General features: G+C 45.7%; 1 protein-coding gene across 1 annotated transcript in view; it reads left to right on the top strand.

Annotated features, from left to right (window-relative positions):
• ADARB2 (adenosine deaminase RNA specific B2 (inactive)) overlaps positions 1–21,937 on the top strand; it is a 761,328-nt gene that overhangs the window by 627,849 nt on the left and 111,542 nt on the right. Inside the window, exons 6-7 of the mRNA XM_040434228.1 lie at positions 7,764–7,932; positions 15,793–15,944. Of these exons, the coding sequence (XP_040290162.1) occupies positions 7,764–7,932; positions 15,793–15,944 (321 nt within the window). The remainder of the gene's footprint in view (positions 1–7,763; positions 7,933–15,792; positions 15,945–21,937) is intronic.

The raw sequence follows: 21,937 nt of genomic DNA, 5'->3' as shown, positions 1-21,937 counted from the left end.
CTCCATTCAGACGTCCGTATGTGTTTTGCGGATCCGATCCATGTATCAGTGGATCCGTAAAAATCATACGGACATCTGAATGCAGCCTTACAGGGGGGTGATCAATGACAGGGGGGTGATCAGGGAGTCTATATGGGGTGATCACCCCCGTCATTGATCACCCCCCTGTAAGGCTGCATTCAGATGTCCGTATGCGTTTTGCGGATCCGATCCATGTATCTGTGGATCCGTAAAAATCATACGGACATCTGAATGCAGCCTTACAGGGGGATGATCAATGACAGGGGGGTGATCAGGGAGTCTATATGGGGTGATCACCCCCCTGTCATTGATCACCCCCCTGTAAGGCTGCATTCAGATGTCCGTATGCGTTTTGCGGATCCGATCCATGTATCAGTGCATCCGTAAAAATCATACGGACATCTGAATGCAGCCTTACAGGGGGGTGATCAATGACAGGGGGGTGATCAGGGAGTCTATATGGGGTGATCACCCCCGTCATTGATCACCCCCCTGTAAGGCTGCATTCAGATGTCCGTATGCGTTTTGCGGATCCGATCCATGTATCAGTGGATCCGTAAAAATCATACGGACATCTGAATGCAGCCTTACAGGGGGGTGATCAATGACAGGGGGGTGATCAGGGAGTCTATATGGGGTGATCACCCCCGTCATTGATCACCCCCCTGTAAGGCTGCATTCAGATGTCCGTATGCGTTTTGCGGATCCGATCCATGTATCAGTGTATCTGTAAAAATCATACGGACGTCTAAATGGAGCCTTACAGGGGGGTGATCAATGACAGGGGGGTGATCAATGACAGGGGGGTGATCAGGGAGTCTATATGGGGTGATCAGGGGTGATCAGGGGTGAATAAGGGGTTAATAAGTGACGGGGGGGGTGTAGTGTAGTGTAGTGGTGCTTGGTGCTACATATTACTGAGCTGCCTGTGTCCTTTGGTGGTCGATCCAAACAAAAGGGACCACCAGAGGACCAGGTAGTAGGTATATTAGACGCTGTTATCAAAACAGCGTCTAATATACCTGTTAGGGGTTAAAAAAATCGCATCTCCAGCCTGCCAGCGAACGATCGCCGCTGGCAGGCTGGAGATCCACTCGGTTACCTTCCGATCCTGTGAACGCGCGCGCCTGTGTGCGCGCGTTCACAGGAAATCTCGCGTCTCGCGAGATGACGCACGGATGCGTCCAGGAGGAATGAATCAACCACCTTCCGGACGCATCCGTGCGTTAGGCGGTCGGGAGGTGGTTAAGCTTGTTTTTTGTGGAACTTAATGTGGCTTAACGTACAAAAAACAACTCAGATGTTAACCGATTTCCCCAAAAATTTCCCGTACTACAAGACTCTCTCTATGCCGACATAAACTGAAGATTTTAGGTCATTTGAGAAAACATATTCACATTAAACTATTTTATCCCAATCCTAAAACTGGATGGAATGCTGGCTGTGAGGCTTGGCAGGTGAGTTTGAATAAGGAGCGGGTGGGGGGGGAGGGGGTCTTCAGGTGAAACTGCACACTTTGTGCTGTTATTTCATTTAATTAGAAAATTGATTATAATGGGGAACATTGATCTGTCATGTTGCCTATTACAATCAAATTGTCTGATTAAATGATTAGACAGGGCCGCTGTTCTGTCAAAGTTTGGAATGTGTGAATGGACGTGGTCACACATTTTAATGTAATCCCGCCCATTTTTTGGGCGGTGGAATGTGTGACCACCACTAGGTCAAGCATTCCAACGCTTTGTCAACTGTTCCAGGGCAGATCGCTATTGCAAATCGTATGTGCAGGAGAACTGATCTGCCCTGGAACAGCTGTTCGGTTCTGAAATGTCACCTCTATCCGACTTTGTTAGTGGGCTGGAATGTGAGATCGCACTCACAGAGTAAAATGGAGGTGACATTTCAGGACAAATCAAGTAGGGGTATATTAGAGAGTCTTGTAGTATAGGAAGTTTGGGGCAAATCGGTTCACATCTGAGTTGTTTTTTGTACATTAAGCCACATTAAGCTCCCCAAAAAACAAGCTTAATGTCACTCATTTGTCTTGTGGGTAGCCAAAATCCATGAAACTTCCAGGATAGGTTTGGGAAGCTTAGATCTTACGTTGTGCAACGTTTCAAGGCAATGGATTGAGGTTTAGGCACATTCTGGTACATTAAGCTCTTTTTACATTAAGCTAAATGTTTTCGAAAAGGAATAAAATAGTTCAATGTGAATAACTTTCGGTATGTTTTATCAAATGACCCAAAATCTTCAGAATATGTTGGCATAGAGAGAATCTAGTAGGATTGGAAGTTTGGGGGAAATTGGTTAGCATCTGTGTTATTTTTTGTGCATTAAGCCACATTAAGCTCCCAAAAAAACAATGTCACTCATTTGCCTTGTGGGTAACCAAAATCCATGAAACTTCCAGGACAGGTTTGGGAAGCTGAGATCTTAGGTTGTGCGATGTTTCAAGGCAATCGATTGAGGTTTAGGCACATTCTGGTACATTAAGCTACATTAAGCCATTTTCACATGAAATGTTTTAGGATGTCCCCGGCACACAGAGTGTAGTGCAGAGCCACAGGGACTCTATATACCGCTGCGCAGGCTCTGTGCCTGTGGTGTGTGCATGATGCTTTGAAGGGGCTGTTCAGTTTAGAAATTCTATTTTTGTATACTCAATCTTTCAATCTTCAGTCTGAGGATTCTCATTTCTTGGTCAGAGGACCTGTCCTGTCCTGTATTACATAGAAAACTTAGTGATTTCACCCGGCAGTGCCGGCTCTATGCAAAGCTTTTTCCCTGTGGTGGACTCATAGAGTAATTGGACAATTACTACCAGGTTTCCCCACACACGACAGAAGATCACTGGAGGACTTAGCAGACGGACAGCTTATTGTGAAGGGATGGCTTTAAAGTGAATTTATAACCTAGATTTTTGTTTTACTATTAATCAGATTTACTAGATTAATTTTCCAATTGTAGACTTTATTTTTTATTCTAGTTTCTCTGCTCTGTTAACAGCATTCAGAGATATTTGTTATGTAGCCGCATGGACCTAAGAACCCGTAGACTGGAGATGCTCATTGACTTTTAAGGGAGAGTTTTGTGAGCATGCTCTGTGACCTGTGCAGAGGTTATTGTGCAGAGAGGGGGATAAGGTGAGCTATGAAAATCACCTTTTGTACATGGAGGATCCTACAGAGTCGGTGTCAGATTGGGGTTCCTTAGGCCTAACAGGGGAAATTATTCTCAGTGCTCAACCCCCATATCATCAGTAAAGTGTAATAGGTTTTGATTCCAAGAAATAGACCCTAGTTGCAAGTGTCCGGCTCCAAAGGCAGCTCCAAAAGTTTTTATTTTCTCATGGACCTTTGGGACTCACTATGGTATGGGAGCCAGGACCAACTGGAGGAACCTCTGGTACTCTTCTGGGCCAGACCGACACTATAGAGAGGTGATATATTTTATTGTACTCCTGCTTGTGATGATAATGAGATGACTGCTGAAAAGTGGCTTGTTCAGAACAGAATAGCCAAAGTGATTCTCTGGATCAACTTGCAGGATAAGAGGCTGAACTGGATGGACAGATGTCTTTTTTCTGCCTTATAAACTATGTTATTTCCTTTAAAATTTCCTTTAATGTAAACAGTGACATGGAGAAGTAAAAATAAAACACCAAATTTCTTACAGATATTTTTAAAGTATCAAAACTTGATTTAAACCATAGGTCACTTTCTAATTAATTCCCTTTAAATAAATAGGAGAATCCCTTTAAGGGCTCTCAGGTACAAACTCGTTTTACTAAAATCTGCTTTTTAAATGACAGACAAGGTTCCTTGTAAAATGTCCTTTCCTTATTGACCCTGTCTGACGCCCTCATTTTCTCATCTTTTGCTCTATTAAGAAATCACCTAATGAACAATCATGACACGACATTGCGGAAAAAAAAAAAATAGTCTACAGCGAGAACAATCATGAACTTATAGCTCTTTCAGCAATGAGCTGACAACACGGGAATGCTGGATCCATGCCCTGCAGGACCACGCTTGTAAGCAGACATCATTACTGTAAGCTAAAGCCGGGCATTTCCATAACAATCCCATGCCTGTAAAACCTGCGCACACATCCTCCGCTTGTTAGATAAAAGGCCTCTGACAAAGTTTTCTTGTTCAATCAATAACTACATCCTTGGAGCACACATTCTATATGAGGTAATAAACATCTCCCACTGAGGGGAAAAACGGCTGGGTTGTTTATGGGCTGCTAAAGCAATTGCTGATGGTTACAGAGTCCTTATAAATGTACCTATCACTGCAAGTACTAAATAAAACCTAGAAATCAGTCTGAGTTCTTTTCCACTTTAGTTGGCATAGAAACTTCCGATAAATCATGACCAGCACTTGGTTCGAGGCTATAAGAGAGGAAAATTAGACCTATATATACACTTATATTTAGTATATATATTATAGCGGTGCATTCCAAACTGTATAAGTTTGCGTTGTTGTTTTCCGGTATCGAGATCCAGCAGAGGATCTCAATACCGGAAAAAAACGTTTCCGTTTGGTCCTTATGCATTCTGAATGGAAAGAGATCAGTTCAGGATGCATCGGGATGTCTCCTGTTCCAGCAGCATTCTGTTTTGTGACCGGCCTAAAAAACGGTGCCATGGTAAAACCTTCAGCTTGCGCCTTTTGAGGTAGTTTCGGTTCGCCATGTCCTCTGTTTGAAATGTAATTAAGAAATGCCAGTTATCAAGAACAGTGGAGGTCAAGAGAAGATCTGAAAGACCAAGAATAATTTCAGAGACAGCTGCTCATAGGATTGCTAGAAAGGCAAATCAGAACCCCTGCTTGACTGCAAAAGATCTTCAGGAAGATTTTGCAGACTCTGGAGTTGTGGTACTTTGTTCTACTGTTCAGCCACACCTGCACAAATATGGTCTTCATGGAAGACGCATTAGAAAAAAACCTCTCCTGTGAGATACACCTTATAGGATTATGTCATTTTAGGCCCAAAAAATCTGTGCTAAGTTCTTAAAATATCTTGATAGTAGACGGAGCTTTGTTTTTCTTATACAGATCTCTAAATGCCCTGTATAGAAACATATTTGAAAGATTACATTCAGGCAGTAGCCACCACTAGAAGGCACATCGGAGCTTACTGCACAGTGTCTACCACTACTTGGTAATTAGTCGCAGCTTTAGGGTGTAGATACAGTATATTGTTTTTTAAACCTATGTCCTTGCAGGGGATTTGGAGATCTGGATCAGTAAAAACAAAGCCGTATATGTAGAAATAAGTCTATTTAGATTACTGCAAAAATTTGTATTTCAGTGTGGACATAGATTATGAGGGTTATCTGCTCTGGACATTTACTTTTTATCACAAGGGATCTCCTGAGTGAATCATGTGATTTCTGACACCTGGGATTCTCTGTAATCTGTCAGGGAGAAGGGGAGTGACAGTGCAGATCATGGACTTTTAACCCCTCAGATGCCATAGTTAATTGCAATCATGACATCTGAGAGAGGTCATTTACTGGGAGCACGGTGCTCCTGGTGACCGAATGGCTCTCCACAAGACTGTAGAAGCCATTCAATTGCTGTGGCAGCTTCAGGCCTTCTGAATGCCACAGGCTGGGCTTGATATGAACTTAGTGGTTCTCCCATAGGCAGCAATGGCAAATCATTGCAGTATATGCGAAAAGTGATTAGACAATTGCATGTTAAAGTCCTATAGTGGGACTAAAAATAAATGTAAAACATTTTATTAAAAAGTTTATAAAAATATAAAACAAAAAGATATAAAAATTTGAATGATCGCCCTTTCCCTATTTTACACATAAAAATAAACAATAACAAAATAAAGATCATAGGCATCGCTGTGTCTGAAAATGCCCATATTATTAAAATACACTGCCTGTCCAAAAAAAAAAAGTTGCCACTTGGATTTAACTAAGCAAATAGGAATGAGCCTCCTCTTGGATAATTACTGCATGGGCAACTATCTTTCATCTGGCAACAAGTTATTTAACCCCAACTGGTGCAATGAGTTGCTTCTCATTTCTTAAGCAACCATGTCAAAGACACATCTTGTGGTCGTGGAAAAAATGTTAGTCTGTTTGAGAAGGGTCAAATCATTGGCATGCATCAAGCACAGAAAACATCTAAGGAGATTGTAGAAACTACTAAAATTGGGTTAAAAACTGTCCAACGCATTATTAAAAACTGGAAGGATAGTGGGGACCCATCATATTCGAGGAAGAAATGTGGAGGGATAAAAAATCCTGAATGATCGTGATCGGCGATCACCTAAACGTTTGGTGAAATCAAATTGAAGAAAAACAACAGTAGAACTCAGGGCTATGTTTAATAGTGAAAGTAAGAGCATTTCCACACGCACAATGCAAAGGGAACTCAAGGGATTGGGGCTGAACAGCTGTGTAGCCATAAGAAAACAACTAATCAGTGAGGCAAACCAGAAAAAAAGGCTTAAATTTGCTAGGGAGCATAAAGATTGGCCTCTGGAGCAATGGAAGAAGGTCATGTGGTCTGAGTCCAGATTTACCCTGTTCCAGAGTGATGGGCGCATCAGGGTAAGAAGAGAGGCAGATGAAGTGATGCACCCATCATGCCTAATGCCCACTGTACAAGACCACAGTCCAGACCTTAACCCCATTGGACAAGCAGTGTATAAAGGTATTTATCCCATACAGTAAGTAGCACAGGCACACCCCAAAATGATATCAATAAAAACGACAGATCTCCCTGCAAAAAAATGAGCTCTCACATAGCTCTGTAGATGAAAATATAAAAAATAAATAAATAGGTGGTGTAATATATTGATGCAAAGAAAAAAAATATTTCTTTTAAAGTTTTTTTTTTAAAGCATTAAAACACAAGTAAAACGTTAAAAATGTGGTATTACTGTAATCGTATTGACCCTCAGAATGAAGTTAACAGGCCATTTTTACTACACAGGGAATGCCGTAAAAACAAAATCCATAAAACCATGGCAGAATTGTATTTTCTTCCAATTCCAATTTTACAATTCCATCTCATTTAGAAATTACAGCTTCCCATTACTTCATATGCAATAGCTGATCCTAGGAGAGGTGGGACTAGTAGTGTACAGGCACATAGTTATGCACTCCATGCCTGATTCTATCTCTGAGGAAAACCAGTAGTTCTTCAGCCCTTATGTTTCAATAATCGGTGGCAATCTCAGCACATGGACCGCCATCGATCAATGCTGACACTACAGGTACACTTTAAAGGGATTCTCCAAGATTTACATATTGATAACCTATCCTCAGGATGGGACATCAAAATGAGATTAGCGGGGGTCCGACTCCCGACACCCCCGCTGACCAGCTCACCAAGCACAGCACATTACATTTTATATCGGCTGTACTTGGTATCACAGCTCAGACCCATTGACTTGAATGGGACTGAGCTGCTCCTAGGCCATGTGAACGATGAACATGACATCACATGGTGTAGGAAGGGGCCTAAGTGCTCATGGAGCGCCCCGGCCTCTTTATACAGCTGATTGCTGGGGGTCCCAGGAGTCGGGCTCTGATATTGATGACCTATCCTGAGCATAGGCCATTAATATGTAAATCCCAGAGAACCCCTTTAATGAAAGTAATTATGTATCAAGGTATTAAAAAAAGGAAAAATGACAAGAAATATATTATACAAATATGTTTTTAAACATTGTTTTTTACATTATTGCATCTTTTTATTTTCCAGGTTTAGACCTGAGGCAGGCACAGGTCATTGCCCTGTCTTCTGGCACCAAATGCATCAATGGAGAATATCTTAATGACCAAGGGCTGGTGGTCAATGACTGCCATGCGGAGGTTGTTGTGCGAAGAGCTTTCATCCATTTCCTTTATACTCAGCTGGAGCTACATTTAAGGTAAATTGAAATGTGCTGACGACACGACATGCTATGTGATCTGCTGTGGGGCAAATCTGTCCTCTAGATGACTGATCATCGCTCCTTTCATGAAGAAGACGTCTATTTATTCTGCGATTCTGAGTGACCAGCATTTGAAGAAAATAAGCAAAGCAATTTAATATAACTTTCATCTTTCAGTGTCTGGTCTATGAAAGCAGATTTTCTTTCATGAAGAATTAGATTTGCGGAAGTCAAGGGATACTTTCAGATATTTGTTTACATATTTCATGAAGAAACTGAACAGAACTAAACCGACTCAAGCAAAAGGCATGATGGAAACCCAGATTTGCCGTCTCCTGTTGTGCTCAGATTTAGCCTATTTGCTTTTCTCCTGTATTCTAAATGTCCTTGTGTTTCAGATGAAGTGAAGCTATTACAAAACATATAAAATCCCGATAATTTACAGGGTACTCACTGGAAACAGTTGTGTAGACAATTTTGTTGAATTTCTTGTATTTTATTATGTTTCTTTTTTAAATAAGCTAACATCACTGCAGCTTATGGTACAGATTAGCCTTGTGGAAATAATATAGATCAATGAGTTATTTGTCCAGAGACAATTAATTGGTTGTTCCCATTACAGAAAGTGATGGCACACCTCTAGCAAAATGGTTCCCAACATTTTTGGCATTGGGGAACCACTAGAAAAAAAAAATTATCTTGGGGAACCACTATTAATTTAGGCCAGACACAACGGTCAGACCCCACAATTAAGTCAGTAGTCAGACTCTACAATTAATTCAGTGGTCAGCCCCCATAATGCATTCAGCCATCATACTCCACAATTAATTCAGCTGTCTGGCCCTGTCATGGTCTTACCTTCTTGCTGTTCTCCTTCGTTTGACATGTGCTGGCGGCCATCTTGGTTTCTGGGTTTCTTGTAGCCTTCCACCCTGCGGCTCCTCCTTCCCACTGGGAGGAGCTGGATGCCTAGCTCATATATATAGGAGGTCTGTGGCTTCAGTTCCTTGCTTGGTCCTCTTGTGTTCACATGCTTCTAAGACTGCTGCTGCTTCTGGTTCCTGATCCTGGCTTCGTCTGACTACCCTTCTGGTTCCTGATCCTGGCTTCGTCTGACTACCCTTCTGGTTCCTGATCCTGGCTTCGTCTGACTACCCTGCTGGTTCCTGATCCTGGCTTCGTCTGACTACCCCTCTGGTTCCTGACCTCTGGCTTCGCAAAGACTCTGCTCGGTTTCACCATCCGTTTTGGACTTTTGCTTTACAGCTTTATTTTCAATAAAGCCTTCTTATTTTCTCTTATCTCTTGTTGTACGTCTGGTTCATGGTTCCGTGACATTAGGACCAAGCCATGACTTCTGACGGTACAGGGCCATCCTCGCTACCCACGCTGGTTGCCAGACTTGATCAGCAGGATCACCTGTTGGGTCGGTTCGCTGTGGCGTTGCAAACCCTGCTTGAACGCACGGCTCATTTCGCTCCCGTTGCCGATGGGTCGGTTGTCGCTCCTGGGCTCGCTCCTACTGCCGCTCCGGTTGTTGCGCCAGAGTCTACCCCGACACCTGTTGTTGCGCCTGCGGTGTTTCGGGGTATGACCGGTTCTGCCCCTCTTCCACGGCGCTTTGGGGGAGAGCCAACTCAGTGCCGAGGTTTCCTTAACCAGGTGGGCATTTATTTCGAGTTGCTGCCACATGCCTTTCCTACTGAGAGATCAAAGGTGGGCTTCTTGATCTCGCTGCTCTCGGACAAGGCCTTGGCCTGGGCCAGCCCTTTATGGGAGAACAACAATCCGGTGGTTGCCGAGTTTTCCGGTTTTGTTGCTTCTCTTCGGAAGGTATTCGATGTGCCGGCTCGTGCTGCCTCTGCTGCGAAGCTCCTTATGTCCATCAGACAGGGTTCACGATCCGTAGCTGAATACGCCATTGAGTTTCGTACCCTGGCAGCAGAGGTGGGCTGGAATAATGAGGCTCTGGTCGCTGCTTTCTCTCATGGTCTCTCGGATGCCTTGAAGGATGAGGTTGCAGCTAAGGACCTACCAGTTGAGCTCGAGTCTCTTATTTCTTTCCTGATTTTGATTGACACCAGACTCAGGGAGAGACCTTCCTTTAAGGAGAACCTGCGGAGGTCTTCTAACAGATTGGTGCCTACGTTTGCTGTCCCACCCGTGCCTCCCTCTCCTCCCACGCCTCCTGGGGATGACTTGTCTGGGGGTGAACCCATGCAGCTGGGGTTTGCTCGCCTGTCCAAGGGGGAGAGGGCACTCCGGAGACGCGAGGGCCGATGCATGTACTGTGGTCTCGGTGGGCATTTTCGGTTGGCATGTCCGAACCGTCCGGGAGAACGCTCGTACCTGAGATCCTGTCGGGGGCAGATCTTGGGTGGAGTCTCCTCGTCCCCGGTTTCCCGTGTTGACAAACCACTGATCACTGTTGTCCTCTCCTGGGTCGGGGGCTCGGTGACGACCCAGGCGTTGGTGGACTCTGGTGCTGGTGGTTTGTTCATTGATAGTGTGTTCGCTGCCGCCAATTCCATTCCTCTGCAGGCTCGAGGTTCCCCACTGGCTCTTGAGGCGATAGACGGCAGACCCCTTCTGCCGCCACACGTGACTCATGAGACCCTTCCAGTGGGGATAGCCATTGGTGCCGTTCACAGAGAGTCGGTCTGCCTCCAGGTTATTTCGTCTCCACACTACTCGGTGGTCTTGGGGTACCCCTGGCTCCAGAAGCATAATCCGACTTTCGATTGGAGATCGGTCGAGATCCTCTCGTGGTCACCGCAGTGTGGGGCTAGTTGCATCCATGGGTCTGTCAAGTTGCTGTGTACTTCCTCGGACTCTCTGTTGCCTCCTGAATACGAGGAGTACCGGGATGTATTCGATAAGGTGCGCGCGGTTGCCCTACCTCCGCACCGCCCATACGATTGTGCCATAGAGTTACAATCTGGTGCCGTTCCTCCTCGTGGCAAAGTCTATCCACTGTCGGTAGCGGAGAATGAGGCCATGGAGGAGTACGTGAGGGAGGCGCTTTCACGCGGACACATTCGCAAATCTTCGTCCCCGGCAGGGGCTGGATTTTTCTTTGTGAAAAAGAAGGGCGGTGAGTTGAGGCCTTGCATCGATTACAGGGGTCTCAATCGCATCACGATCAAGAACGCTTACCCGATACCCTTGATTTCCGAGCTGTTCGATCGCCTTAAAGGGGCCACGGTCTTTACCAAACTCGACCTGAGGGCGGCATATAACCTGGTAAGGATCAAGGCGGGCGATGAGTGGAAGACCGCGTTTAACACCAGGACCGGTCATTATGAATCCTTGGTTATGCCCTTTGGGTTGTGCAATGCGCCCGCAGTCTTTCAGGAATTCATCAACGATGTTTTCCGTGACCTGTTGCAGCAGTGTGTGGTGGTCTATTTGGATGACATCTTGGTATATTCTGAATCCATGGAGGCCCACATTCTGGATGTCAGACGAGTGTTGCAACGGTTACGAGAGAACAAGCTGTTCGGTAAGCTTGAGAAATGCGAATTTCACCGATCCCAGGTAACCTTCTTAGGTTACATCATTTCCGCTGAGGGGTTCTCCATGGATCCTGAGAAGGTTTCGGCTGTCTTACAGTGGCCCCAGCCCAATGGTCTTCGTTCCCTGCAGCGCTTTTTGGGCTTCGCCAATTATTATCGGAAGTTCATCAGGGACTTTTCCATGCTGGCCAAGCCTCTCACGGATCTGACCAGGAAGGGCAGTAATTCCCAGGTCTGGCCGCTCGAGGCCATCCGAGCTTTTGAGGCCCTAAAGTCCGCCTTTGTGTCGGCTCCGATTCTGTCGCATCCCAACCCTGGGTTGCCCTTTGTCCTCGAGGTGGACGCGTCTGAGACGGGAGTAGGCGCCCTTCTGTTTCAGCGTAGAACACCAGAGGGTCCTCTGCTTCCTTGTGGGTTTTACTCCCGGAAACTGTCTTCCGCGGAGTGCAACTATCAGATTGGTGACAGGGAGTTATTGGCCATCGTGCAGGCCCTTAAAGAATGGAGGCACTTGCTCGAGGGTTCGGTGGTTCCGGTTCTCATCCTGACGGACCATAAGAATCTGACCTACCTTTCTGAGGCCAAGAGATTGACACCACGTCAGGCCAGATGGGCTCTGTTCTTGTCACGTTTTAATTACGTGGTCTCCTACCTACCCGGTTCCAAGAACATCAGGGCGGATGCCTTATCACGGCAGTACTCCGAGCTGTCCAGGGAGGAGTCGATTCCGACTTCGGTCATACCTCCGAATCAGATCCTGGCCGCCATTCGCACCAGCCTGACCTCTCCCCTGGGTGAGCAGATTTTGGCGGCTCAATCTGGTGCTCCCTCTGGGAGACCCAACGGCAGATGTTTTGTGCCTGAGGAGTTGCGCACTCGGTTGTTGCGTACCTACCATAACTCCAAGACCGCGGGGCATCCTGGAAAGAATCAGCTGTCCTGGGCTGTTTCACGTCTGTTCTGGTGGACTTCCCTACGTTCCGACATCGCCGCATATGTAGCGGCATGCTCCGTTTGTGCCCAGAGTAAGTCCCCTCGGCACCTTCCGTTGGGCCTTCTGCAACCCATAGCCACCGGGGAGCGCCCATGGTCACACCTGGGGATGGATTTCATTGTGGACCTCCCTGCATCCCGAGGCCATACGGTCATTCTCATGATTGTGGATCGGTTTTCCAAAATGTGCCACTGTGTTCCTCTCAAGAAGTTACCCTCTGCACAAGAGTTGGCCACGATTTTTGCCAGGGAGGTCTTCCGGTTGCACGGTTTGCCCAAGGAGATTGTGTCGGATCGGGGGAGTCAGTTTGTGTCCAGGTTCTGGCGCGCCTTTTGCTCCCAGTTGGGGATTCATCTCTCCTTCTCCTCGGCCTACCACCCTCAGTCCAATGGGGCCGCAGAACGATCCAATCAGGCCTTGGAGCAATTCCTTCGTTGCTATGTCTCCGATCACCAAGACAATTGGGTTGACCTCCTGCCTTGGGCTGAGTTTGCCAGGAACACGGCGGTGAACTCTTCCTCTGGGACGTCTCCCTTCATGGCCAATTATGGGTTCCAACCTGCCGTGTTACCGGAGGTATTCTCTCCCCAGGATATTCCGGCTGTGGAGGATCACCTTTCCGTCCTACGTGCTTCTTGGGTACAGATCCAGAAGTCCCTTGAGGTCTCTGCGCAGCGCCAGAGACTCCAGGCTGATCGCAGACGAGCGCCTGCTCCTTCCTACCAGGTCGGAGACCGTGTATGGTTGTCCACCCGCAACCTCAACCTTCGAGTGCCCACTCCCAAGCTGGCGCCTCGCTTTGTTGGTCCCTTCCGAGTGCTTCGCAGGGTAAACCCGGTAGCCTATGCCCTTGCGCTTCCTCCTGGCATGCGGATCTCCAACGTGTTTCATGTCTCCCTGTTGAAGCCACTGGTGTGTAATCGTTTCACTTCCTCGGTTCCTCGGCCTCGTCCGGTCCAAGTGGGCAATCGTGAGGAATATGAGGTGAGCAATATCCTGGACTCACGCCTGGTCCGCGGTCGGTTGCAGTTTTTGGTCCATTGGCGTGGTTATGGTCCAGAGGAGCGTTCCTGGGTTCCCTCCGCAGATGTCCATGCTCCTGCCTTGCTCCGAGCCTTCCACGCACGCTTCCCTCAGAAACCGTTTTGTGCTCCGCGGAGGAGGGGCCCTTGAGGGGGAGGTACTGTCATGGTCTTACCTTCTTGCTGTTCTCCTTCGTTTGACATGTGCTGGCGGCCATCTTGGTTTCTGGGTTTCTTGTAGCCTTCCACCCTGCGGCTCCTCCTTCCCACTGGGAGGAGCTGGATGCCTAGCTCATATATATAGGAGGTCTGTGGCTTCAGTTCCTTGCTTGGTCCTCTTGTGTTCACATGCTTCTAAGACTGCTGCTGCTTCTGGTTCCTGATCCTGGCTTCGTCTGACTATCCTTCTGGTTCCTGATCCTGGCTTCGTCTGACTACCCTTCTGGTTCCTGATCCTGGCTTCGTCTGACTACCCTGCTGGTTCCTGATCCTGGCTTCGTCTGACTACCCTTCTGGTTCCTGATCCTGGCTTCGTCTGACTACCCTTCTGGTTCCTGATCCTGGCTTCGTCTGACTACCCTGCTGGTTCCTGATCCTGGCTTCGTCTGACTACCCCTCTGGTTCCTGACCTCTGGCTTCGCAAAGACTCTGCTCGGTTTCACCATCCGTTTTGGACTTTTGCTTTACAGCTTTATTTTCAATAAAGCCTTCTTATTTTCTCTTATCTCTTGTTGTACGTCTGGTTCATGGTTCCGTGACAGGCCCTCACAGTTAAGGGCTTGTTCACATCATTGTTATGTATTCCGTTATGGCTTTCCGTTATAACATGGTTATAGCGGAAAATAACGGAATCCATACGATGGAAATCAAAACGGAAACCTTTAGAGGCATTCCGTTTTGATCCGTCATAATAGAAGTATATGGGCAAGCATAACGGATCAATCTGGTTTTCGTTATGCTGGACGGAAAACAAAGTTCTGTCAAACCCCACAATTAATTCCGACTCCAGACCCCTAAGCAAATGAACACCCTCCAAACCAGTTCAACCATATCATTGATTGTAGCACTGCCCAGTTGTTGCCATCTCTTGGCCCCCTCAACAGGGCAATGATGATGCTCTTTAGCCTAAAGCCCTTAAGGGCAGCTCATGTCAATGCTGAATGTGACATCTGGACCACTGCTGCTGTTGCCTCTGCAGAGGTCTATTGTCACCCCATGCATTGGTATTCTGTTGTGCTATAGTGCAGGACATTTGAGAAGCCCAGAGAAAGAAACACCAGAGGATGCAACCACCAGCTGGGTAAAGCACCCATGTCAGTCCAGGAGTTTCTTGGCATCCTTTGTAGGCACTCAAATAACCACAGGGCACTCCATTTGGAAATTACTGCACTAGGGTACGCCATCACTTCCTGAGTTTGACTGTTAGTATCCAATCTTCCTAAGATTGAAGAGGACCACAATGCACTCCTGGCCACCAACTGGAAGGAATTGAAGCATAGTCCCATTCACTTAAGGGTAGTTATTTTAAAATTTCATATCTGTACAACTAAGGTCGGGGTCACAACACTATTTAGTTTTCCGTTCTGTTGATTCCTCCTGCCAGGACTTTTTCTCCCATTTAAAATAATAAAACTGACAAAAAGGGATGCAAAATTTGCACAACGGATGCTCAAAATAAAGGATCTGGTTTATTTTATTTTTTTTTATTTTTTTTTGGGGGGGGGGGTTCTATTGTCCTGATGGATCAGAAGAACGAAAAACTAAACGGTGATGTGAACCTGGCCTAAGGCTACGGGTACAGAGTTACCATATTCAGCATAGCTGGACACCACCAGGCACCGCCAGATCCTTATTTACTATAATGGGATCCAGCAGGGATCCAACAGGTGCCAGAATAATACTGCTGCATGCAGTGGTCACTGGATCCCATTATAGTCAATGGGGATCCAGTGATGTCTGGCTATGCCAGATACGGTAACTCCTGTACTATGATCCCCTGCTGGATTTACCGAACAGAGAAGTGAATGTAGCCTAATTACCAGATAAATGCTCTATTGACTGCCCGTGGTCCTTCCTCTGCCCTTGTGAAATGTAATATTGTCCAATAGTTTTGTGACAGATTATCATCATTTCGGGATTATTGGATGTCACAATAAAGGAATATATTATAATCCCAATAATGAACTGTTTGCAGAGTTATATTTTTAACAGATTTATTCTATTTTTATGACATAGTCACCTGCTGCCACCCAGAGCATTATCTACAGTAATGACAGGAATCATGTCCTCCTTTCACTGTAATAAAAGATGTCCTGTCTCTATACAGCAAGCACAGAAGTGACTGGGAGAGATCTGTTTTCATCCGGTTAAAAGAAGGAGGCTTCCGACTGAAGGACAGCGTCTTATTCCATCTGTATGTTAGCACATCGCCATGTGGAGATGCTCGGATCAACTCTCCCTATGAGATAACATCTGATTGTAAGTTTTGGTTTCCAACATACATAAATTTTCTAATTTTTTTGGTCAGTAGGTCTTGGAGGTGCTATTTGTCCTTCTGGAGATGGCTAGAAATGGCATTCGGAGTCTTATAGGTCATACAATGCTCCTAGAAAAAACAATGAGCACATTTGCTTTCTTCCAAAAAGAAAGAAAGCCTTCTCCCTAGTGCCGTCTACTTGGGCTAGCTACACTATAGTCAATGTCTGACCCTTTAGCAGGCCTATCAACATGTCTAAGGATATTAGCCAGACTAAAAACCTTCTTCTCCGAAAGAAAAAAGAGAGCCATCGGTTGCCAGCTGTTTTGGGTTATAGTGCCCGTTAGTACAGAGGGTGTCTGGTTGGCTAGGTGAGAAGTCTTTGACACAGAGTTACATTTGCATATTTTCAGTTTTATATGAAATTTTTTCATAATTTTTTGTTTAATGAAACCAAACAATGCTAGTTTTGCCTACACACGTTAAAGGTGTTTTCTGGGATTTTTTAACTGATGAACTATCCTCTGGATAGTTGATTGGTATCAGATCGGGGACACCCAGTACCCATTCAATTCAATGTGGCTGAGCTGTGCCTAGGCAATGTGACCAATTAATGTGCCTAGGCAATGTGACCAATTAATGTGACGTCACATGATCTAGGCAAAGCTGAGAGAAGGCCGCAACGCTATTGTGAGTGCCAGTGCCTTCTCAACCAGTCAAATAGTTTATCAGTTAAAAATCCCAGAAACCCCCTTTAAGAAGTTTAAGAAACAAACAGCAATGATGTGATACTATACCGATACATGTAAACGGTGCATATTATGGAAAATTTTGAACTCTTATGTATATGGTATGGAAATGCAGCGAAAACAACACAACAATCCGCCTAGAAAATCTGCATAGACTACACTGCCGTGTGCATACACCCTGAAATCTCTGATATTTGCATATTTCTTACATAAGTCAGACCACTGAAACAAACGGAAATGTTTGCCTTCCCATACACCTAATTGTTCTTCATATGCTTTTTCCAGGCAAACAGATTTTCTTTTGATTGCATTTTCCTTTGCCTTATCTGTACCTTTACTCTGAATCCACATGTGCAGTGAAAGAAGCGCTTCACTGATTACCATTTACATGCACAATATCAGTCGCCTCCGGCCCCTGAGAGCTATTTCGGCCATCCAGCTGATTTTATTACTGAAAAATTCAACATTTCTAAATTTCTCAACATATGGCCAGCCTGTGTATATAGTATTAATGTGCACATAGAGCTTCACTAATTATCCAATTCTCTGAATATAAGTGCATTTAGGGCTGTATTACACCAACAGATTATCTGACAGATTGTCTAACCAATGGTCAGATGGCTGTTTACACACATAGATCTTTTTGTTATACACACCAACTATTGGTCTGATTGGACAGAAATTGGTCAGATAATCTGCTGGTGTAATACAGGCCTAAGGCTTAGACTGGCTATAAATTGCCTTGTCACAAACCAGTGGGTGTGAACCCACTGTGCCATGTGTCCTACCTCCTCTAAGGGCGTTGTCTAAGTGAACCCATGGATCTTCACAGTACCCCTGATGGTGGGGATAGACTTTCCTGAAGGGAACACCAGGTCGCTACCTCTTGAGGAGGATAGGCACACGAGGCAGCTGGTCCAGGCGGACCAGCAGGTACCTGAGAAATGTAACAGAGGTCCGGGACCGAAGGATGAGGCAGAGGCATAGTCAAACAGGCAAAAGGTCAGGGCAGGTGACATAGGTACAGGTCAGGCAATCTGGATACGCAACAGGAGAGTCAAGGCAAACAGGTAGGGATATAACAGGTAGCAGAATCCAGGAATACAGATACGAGTCAGGAACACAAGAGCACAAGCTGAAACCAGGAACCTTAGCAGGGCACAAGGACCTTCACATTGAGGCATCTGGGAAGGGGGCTGAACCACTTATATATGTGCAGGAGGGCTAGGATAGGTCAGCGAGGTCACATAAACCTAACCCATAAGGCCCAGAAAGTGATGCTCGCCTGCCCTTCAGGAAGTGCTGCAGGAAACAAACAGCAAGCATGCTGTGGCCAGGGCTGTGGAGCGGATCCATGACCAACAGCACCCACACAGACAGAGCCTAGGACTGCAGCGGTGAATGGGAAGCACCGGCCGCAGATCACCTCTGAGCACGGCGCCCGGGACCGCGGCGGTAAGCAGGGGAACAGCGGCGCACAGCAGCCGCTGTTACATGCCGTTTTTCCCGATTAGCTGATTGCCTTAATTCCATTGTGTTAAATGGTCCCTCACCGATTAACTAATCATGATCAGCTGTAATCCTTAGTGGGAACCTAAAAATGCTTTAGTCCCCTGCAGCACCACCACAGGAAGTATTATAGTGCCCACTGAAACGTCTGTATAATGCATGTTAAGTTCAGATAGGACATATGAGAGACACTCTCAGCTTTGATAAATAGGTGCTGGTCCTAAATGTGGAAACCCCATCTATTAATTCAAATTACTCGAATAAAATATATGAAAATGGGTTTTCTAAACCAGACGGTCCTAATATAGGGGTTGGCCTATCTCACACATTGGTGCCATACCACTAGGATATGCCATCAGTGTCAGATAGCGCGGGTCCCAGATGTGGGACACGCACCTATCTCCAGAATGAAGCCCCCCAAAGTTAACAAGAGGGCACAGCACAAGCATGGCCACCATTCCTTCATATCTATGGTAATATTCTAAAACTCCCATAGAAGTGAATAGAGAGGTGGCAACTCTTGTGCAGTTTGCTCTTAATTCCCTTTATGGGAGTTCTGAAAATTGTAGAGCATGAGCGCTCAGCTCTTTTCAGAACCCCTATAGAACTGAATAGAGAGAACTCTGCACATGAAATGTGCGCTCTAATTTACTTTAGGGGCCCCGTTCAAGAGATGGGACCTGCACCCAGGGCCGGCATTAGGGGGGGTGACAAACAGGGCAATTGCCCAGGGCCCCCATCCCTAAATGGGGCCTCCTGCTGAGCTGCCCAGACAGATGTGTAAGAGAGCTGGTGGCGGCACCTGAGAAGAGCACAGACAGCACAGCAAGGAGCGCTGGTCCCTGGTCTCCCGCCCACTGTGGCCCGCAGGGTCCTTATGCTGTAGTGAGGAGCTGAGTGCTGCATCCATAGCACCGGCTCCACAGCAGTCAGGCAGACCTTGGCCCCGCCCACTACTTCTCTCTCTCTCATGGAGGCCCTGCACTGTAAATGTAATGGCCTCCCCTAGTCCCCTAGCCTGCTCCTGAGGTGTACTGGTGGTGAGTTCAGAATGTCACCCTCTAATGACCTGACATATTTGCTGCTCTCTCCTCTCTGTGCTGCAATACATTACAAGGGCTGCTTGTTAGCTGATGTGCCCTGACAGCAGGACAGTCCAGACCCTGGACTAACAGGAGGGGAGAAAGCCTGTCTCTGTCTGTCTATCTATCTGTCTCTGTCTGTCTATCTATCTAAAATTATGGAAGAAAGGCAGCATTCTGACTTCAGCGAAACAAGTGGATTCCTTTATTCACCCAACACTCAATGCCATTGAGTGTTTGGGTAAATAAAGAAATCCTTTTCTTTTTTTTCTTTTTTTTTTACTTGCATTTTTTATATATTTTTTTCAGATTTCTTTCTATTCGTTATTTACTTTTTTACTTCGAATGCAGAGAACAAATTATCTACATGTCTCTGCTGTCTCTATATACAGAGCACTGGTAACAGTGACTGTTGTTAGGTGTTTTCTGATTATTTAACAGGGTTTAGCCTCATGCAGACGTCCATGGAACACATTGGTTGCTATGACGCCGTGCGCTTCGTGCCGCCACCGCAGTACAGTAATACACTGGTATGATTTATACGCGTGTATAAAAAAAACAAATAAAAAATAAATGTACTGATCCCCTAGGGGACAAAGGGGTAAAACTTAGCATTTATTCCTATGTCTAAAAGAATTGAGCACTAACATAAAGCATCGGCCTGGAGGGCCTCTAAACAGACTAACATGAAGACAGCCCAATGGGGCCAGAACATACAAAAACAAATAGGTAACACTGAGGGAAAGCAAGCAAAAAAAAGGAATGTTCTCACCCATCAGGTGCCAGGTGCTGTAGACGTTGGTGGTGGAGTCACTTGAATGCGTACGGCCTCCCATGCGATGGATTTGCATATATGTGTTACCGGCAGAGATGATTCCAATCATAAAGACCTCAGCAAGGCAGGCAACGGGAGCAAAAGGTCCCTAGTCAGCCCTGGTGATGGGATGGGGGCTAATTCACCCTACCTAGCTATACGAGGTACTTGCCCCGCAAGGAGTGTCCCTGTCCGGATACCTAGTACACCCTATAGCGGTAGACTCCCGACGTGTCACGTTTCATTCAATGCGAACTCATCAGGGGAGATGTACAAAAACAATGTCAGGCTGATGATAGAGCCTGCATTGGAAAAAAACAAAAAAGTGGGGGAAAGAGGAATGAGCATACGGTGGTTGGAACTGGTATACGGTTATTCCAGCAAATATTGAGCGGGCGAGGCCAGTGGAGCCAAGCCCACCACAAACCACAGGTAGCTCAGCCGCTCTTTGGATAATCTATATCCTGGGTCATATCTGGACCTCTACGGGCGTCACCCACTGGTGAGCCTGTACTTTAGCTACCTGTGGTTTGTGGTGGGCTTGGCTCCACTGGCCTCGACCGCTCGATATTTGCTGGAATAATACCAGCTCCAACCACCGTATGCTTATTCCTCTTTCCCCCACTTTTTTGTTTTTTTCCAATGCAGGCTCTATCATCAGCCTGACATTGTTTTTGTACATCTCCCCTGATGAGTTCGCATTGAATGAAACGTGACACATTGAATGAAACGTTACAGTGTTTTTAACCACTCTTCTCTGCCCTTGCCGTAGTGTGAGAGTGCTATAGAAACCCAGGTGTGTGAGCAGCCAGCAGAGTGACAAAAGCTAGAGAGTGAGCTGAAAAAAACGGACATGATTTCTAAACTGCCACCACTCCCTCATTTTTAAGCCCACCTACACAAATCGGCTGCTAGTGTTTTTCTAAATGTATGTTTTAATGTAACTGTGAAGCACTTTGGGCAACAACATTGCAATTAAATGTGCTATATAAATAAATAAAAGTTGAAAAGCATTTCTTACTCTATCAAGCTTGCCATGTGCACTTTTTAACCCCTTCTACCCCCGGCCAGTGTTCGCTCTTCTGCCCAGGCCATTTTTTGCAAATCTGACATGTCACTTTATGTGGTAATAGCTTTGGAACACTTTTACTTATCCAAGCCCTTCTGAGTTTGTTTTCTCGTGACAAATTGTACTTCATGATAGTCATAAATTTGAGTCAATATATTTCACCTTTATTTTTTTTAAATCCCAAATTTACCAAAAATTTAGAAAAAATTCCCAAATTTTCTAATTTCTATTTCTCTACTTTTATAATAGATAGTGATACCTCATATAATAATTATTACTTTACACTTCCCATATGTCTAATTCATGTTTGGATCATTTTGAAAATGACATTTTATTTTTTGGGGACGTTAGAAGGCTTAGAAGTTTGGAAGCAAATCTTGAAATGTTTCGGAAAATTTCCAAAACCCACTTTTTAAGGACCAGTTCAGGTTGGAACTCACTTTGTGAGGCTTACATAATAAAAACCACCCAAAAATGACCCCATTTTAGAAACTACACCCCTCAAGGTATACAAAACTGATTTTACAAACTTTATTAACCCATTAGGTGTTCCACAAGAATTAGGCTGTGTTCACACGGGCGAGATTTCCGCGCGGGTGCAATGCGGTAGGTGAACGTATTGCACCCGCACTGAATCCCGACCTATTCATTTCTATGGGGCTGTGAACATGAGCTGTGATTTTCACGCATCACTTGTGCGTTGCGTGAAAATCGCAGCATGCTCTATATTCTGCGTTTTTCACGCAACGCAGGCCCCATAGAAGTGAATGGG

The sequence above is a fragment of the Bufo bufo genome, chromosome 5 (genome assembly GCF_905171765.1).
Source record: "Bufo bufo chromosome 5, aBufBuf1.1, whole genome shotgun sequence".
Classification (NCBI taxonomy): Eukaryota; Metazoa; Chordata; class Amphibia; order Anura; family Bufonidae; genus Bufo; species Bufo bufo.
The sequence above is the reverse complement of the archived record's forward strand: the minus strand, read 5'-3'. Positions and strand labels throughout refer to the sequence as shown.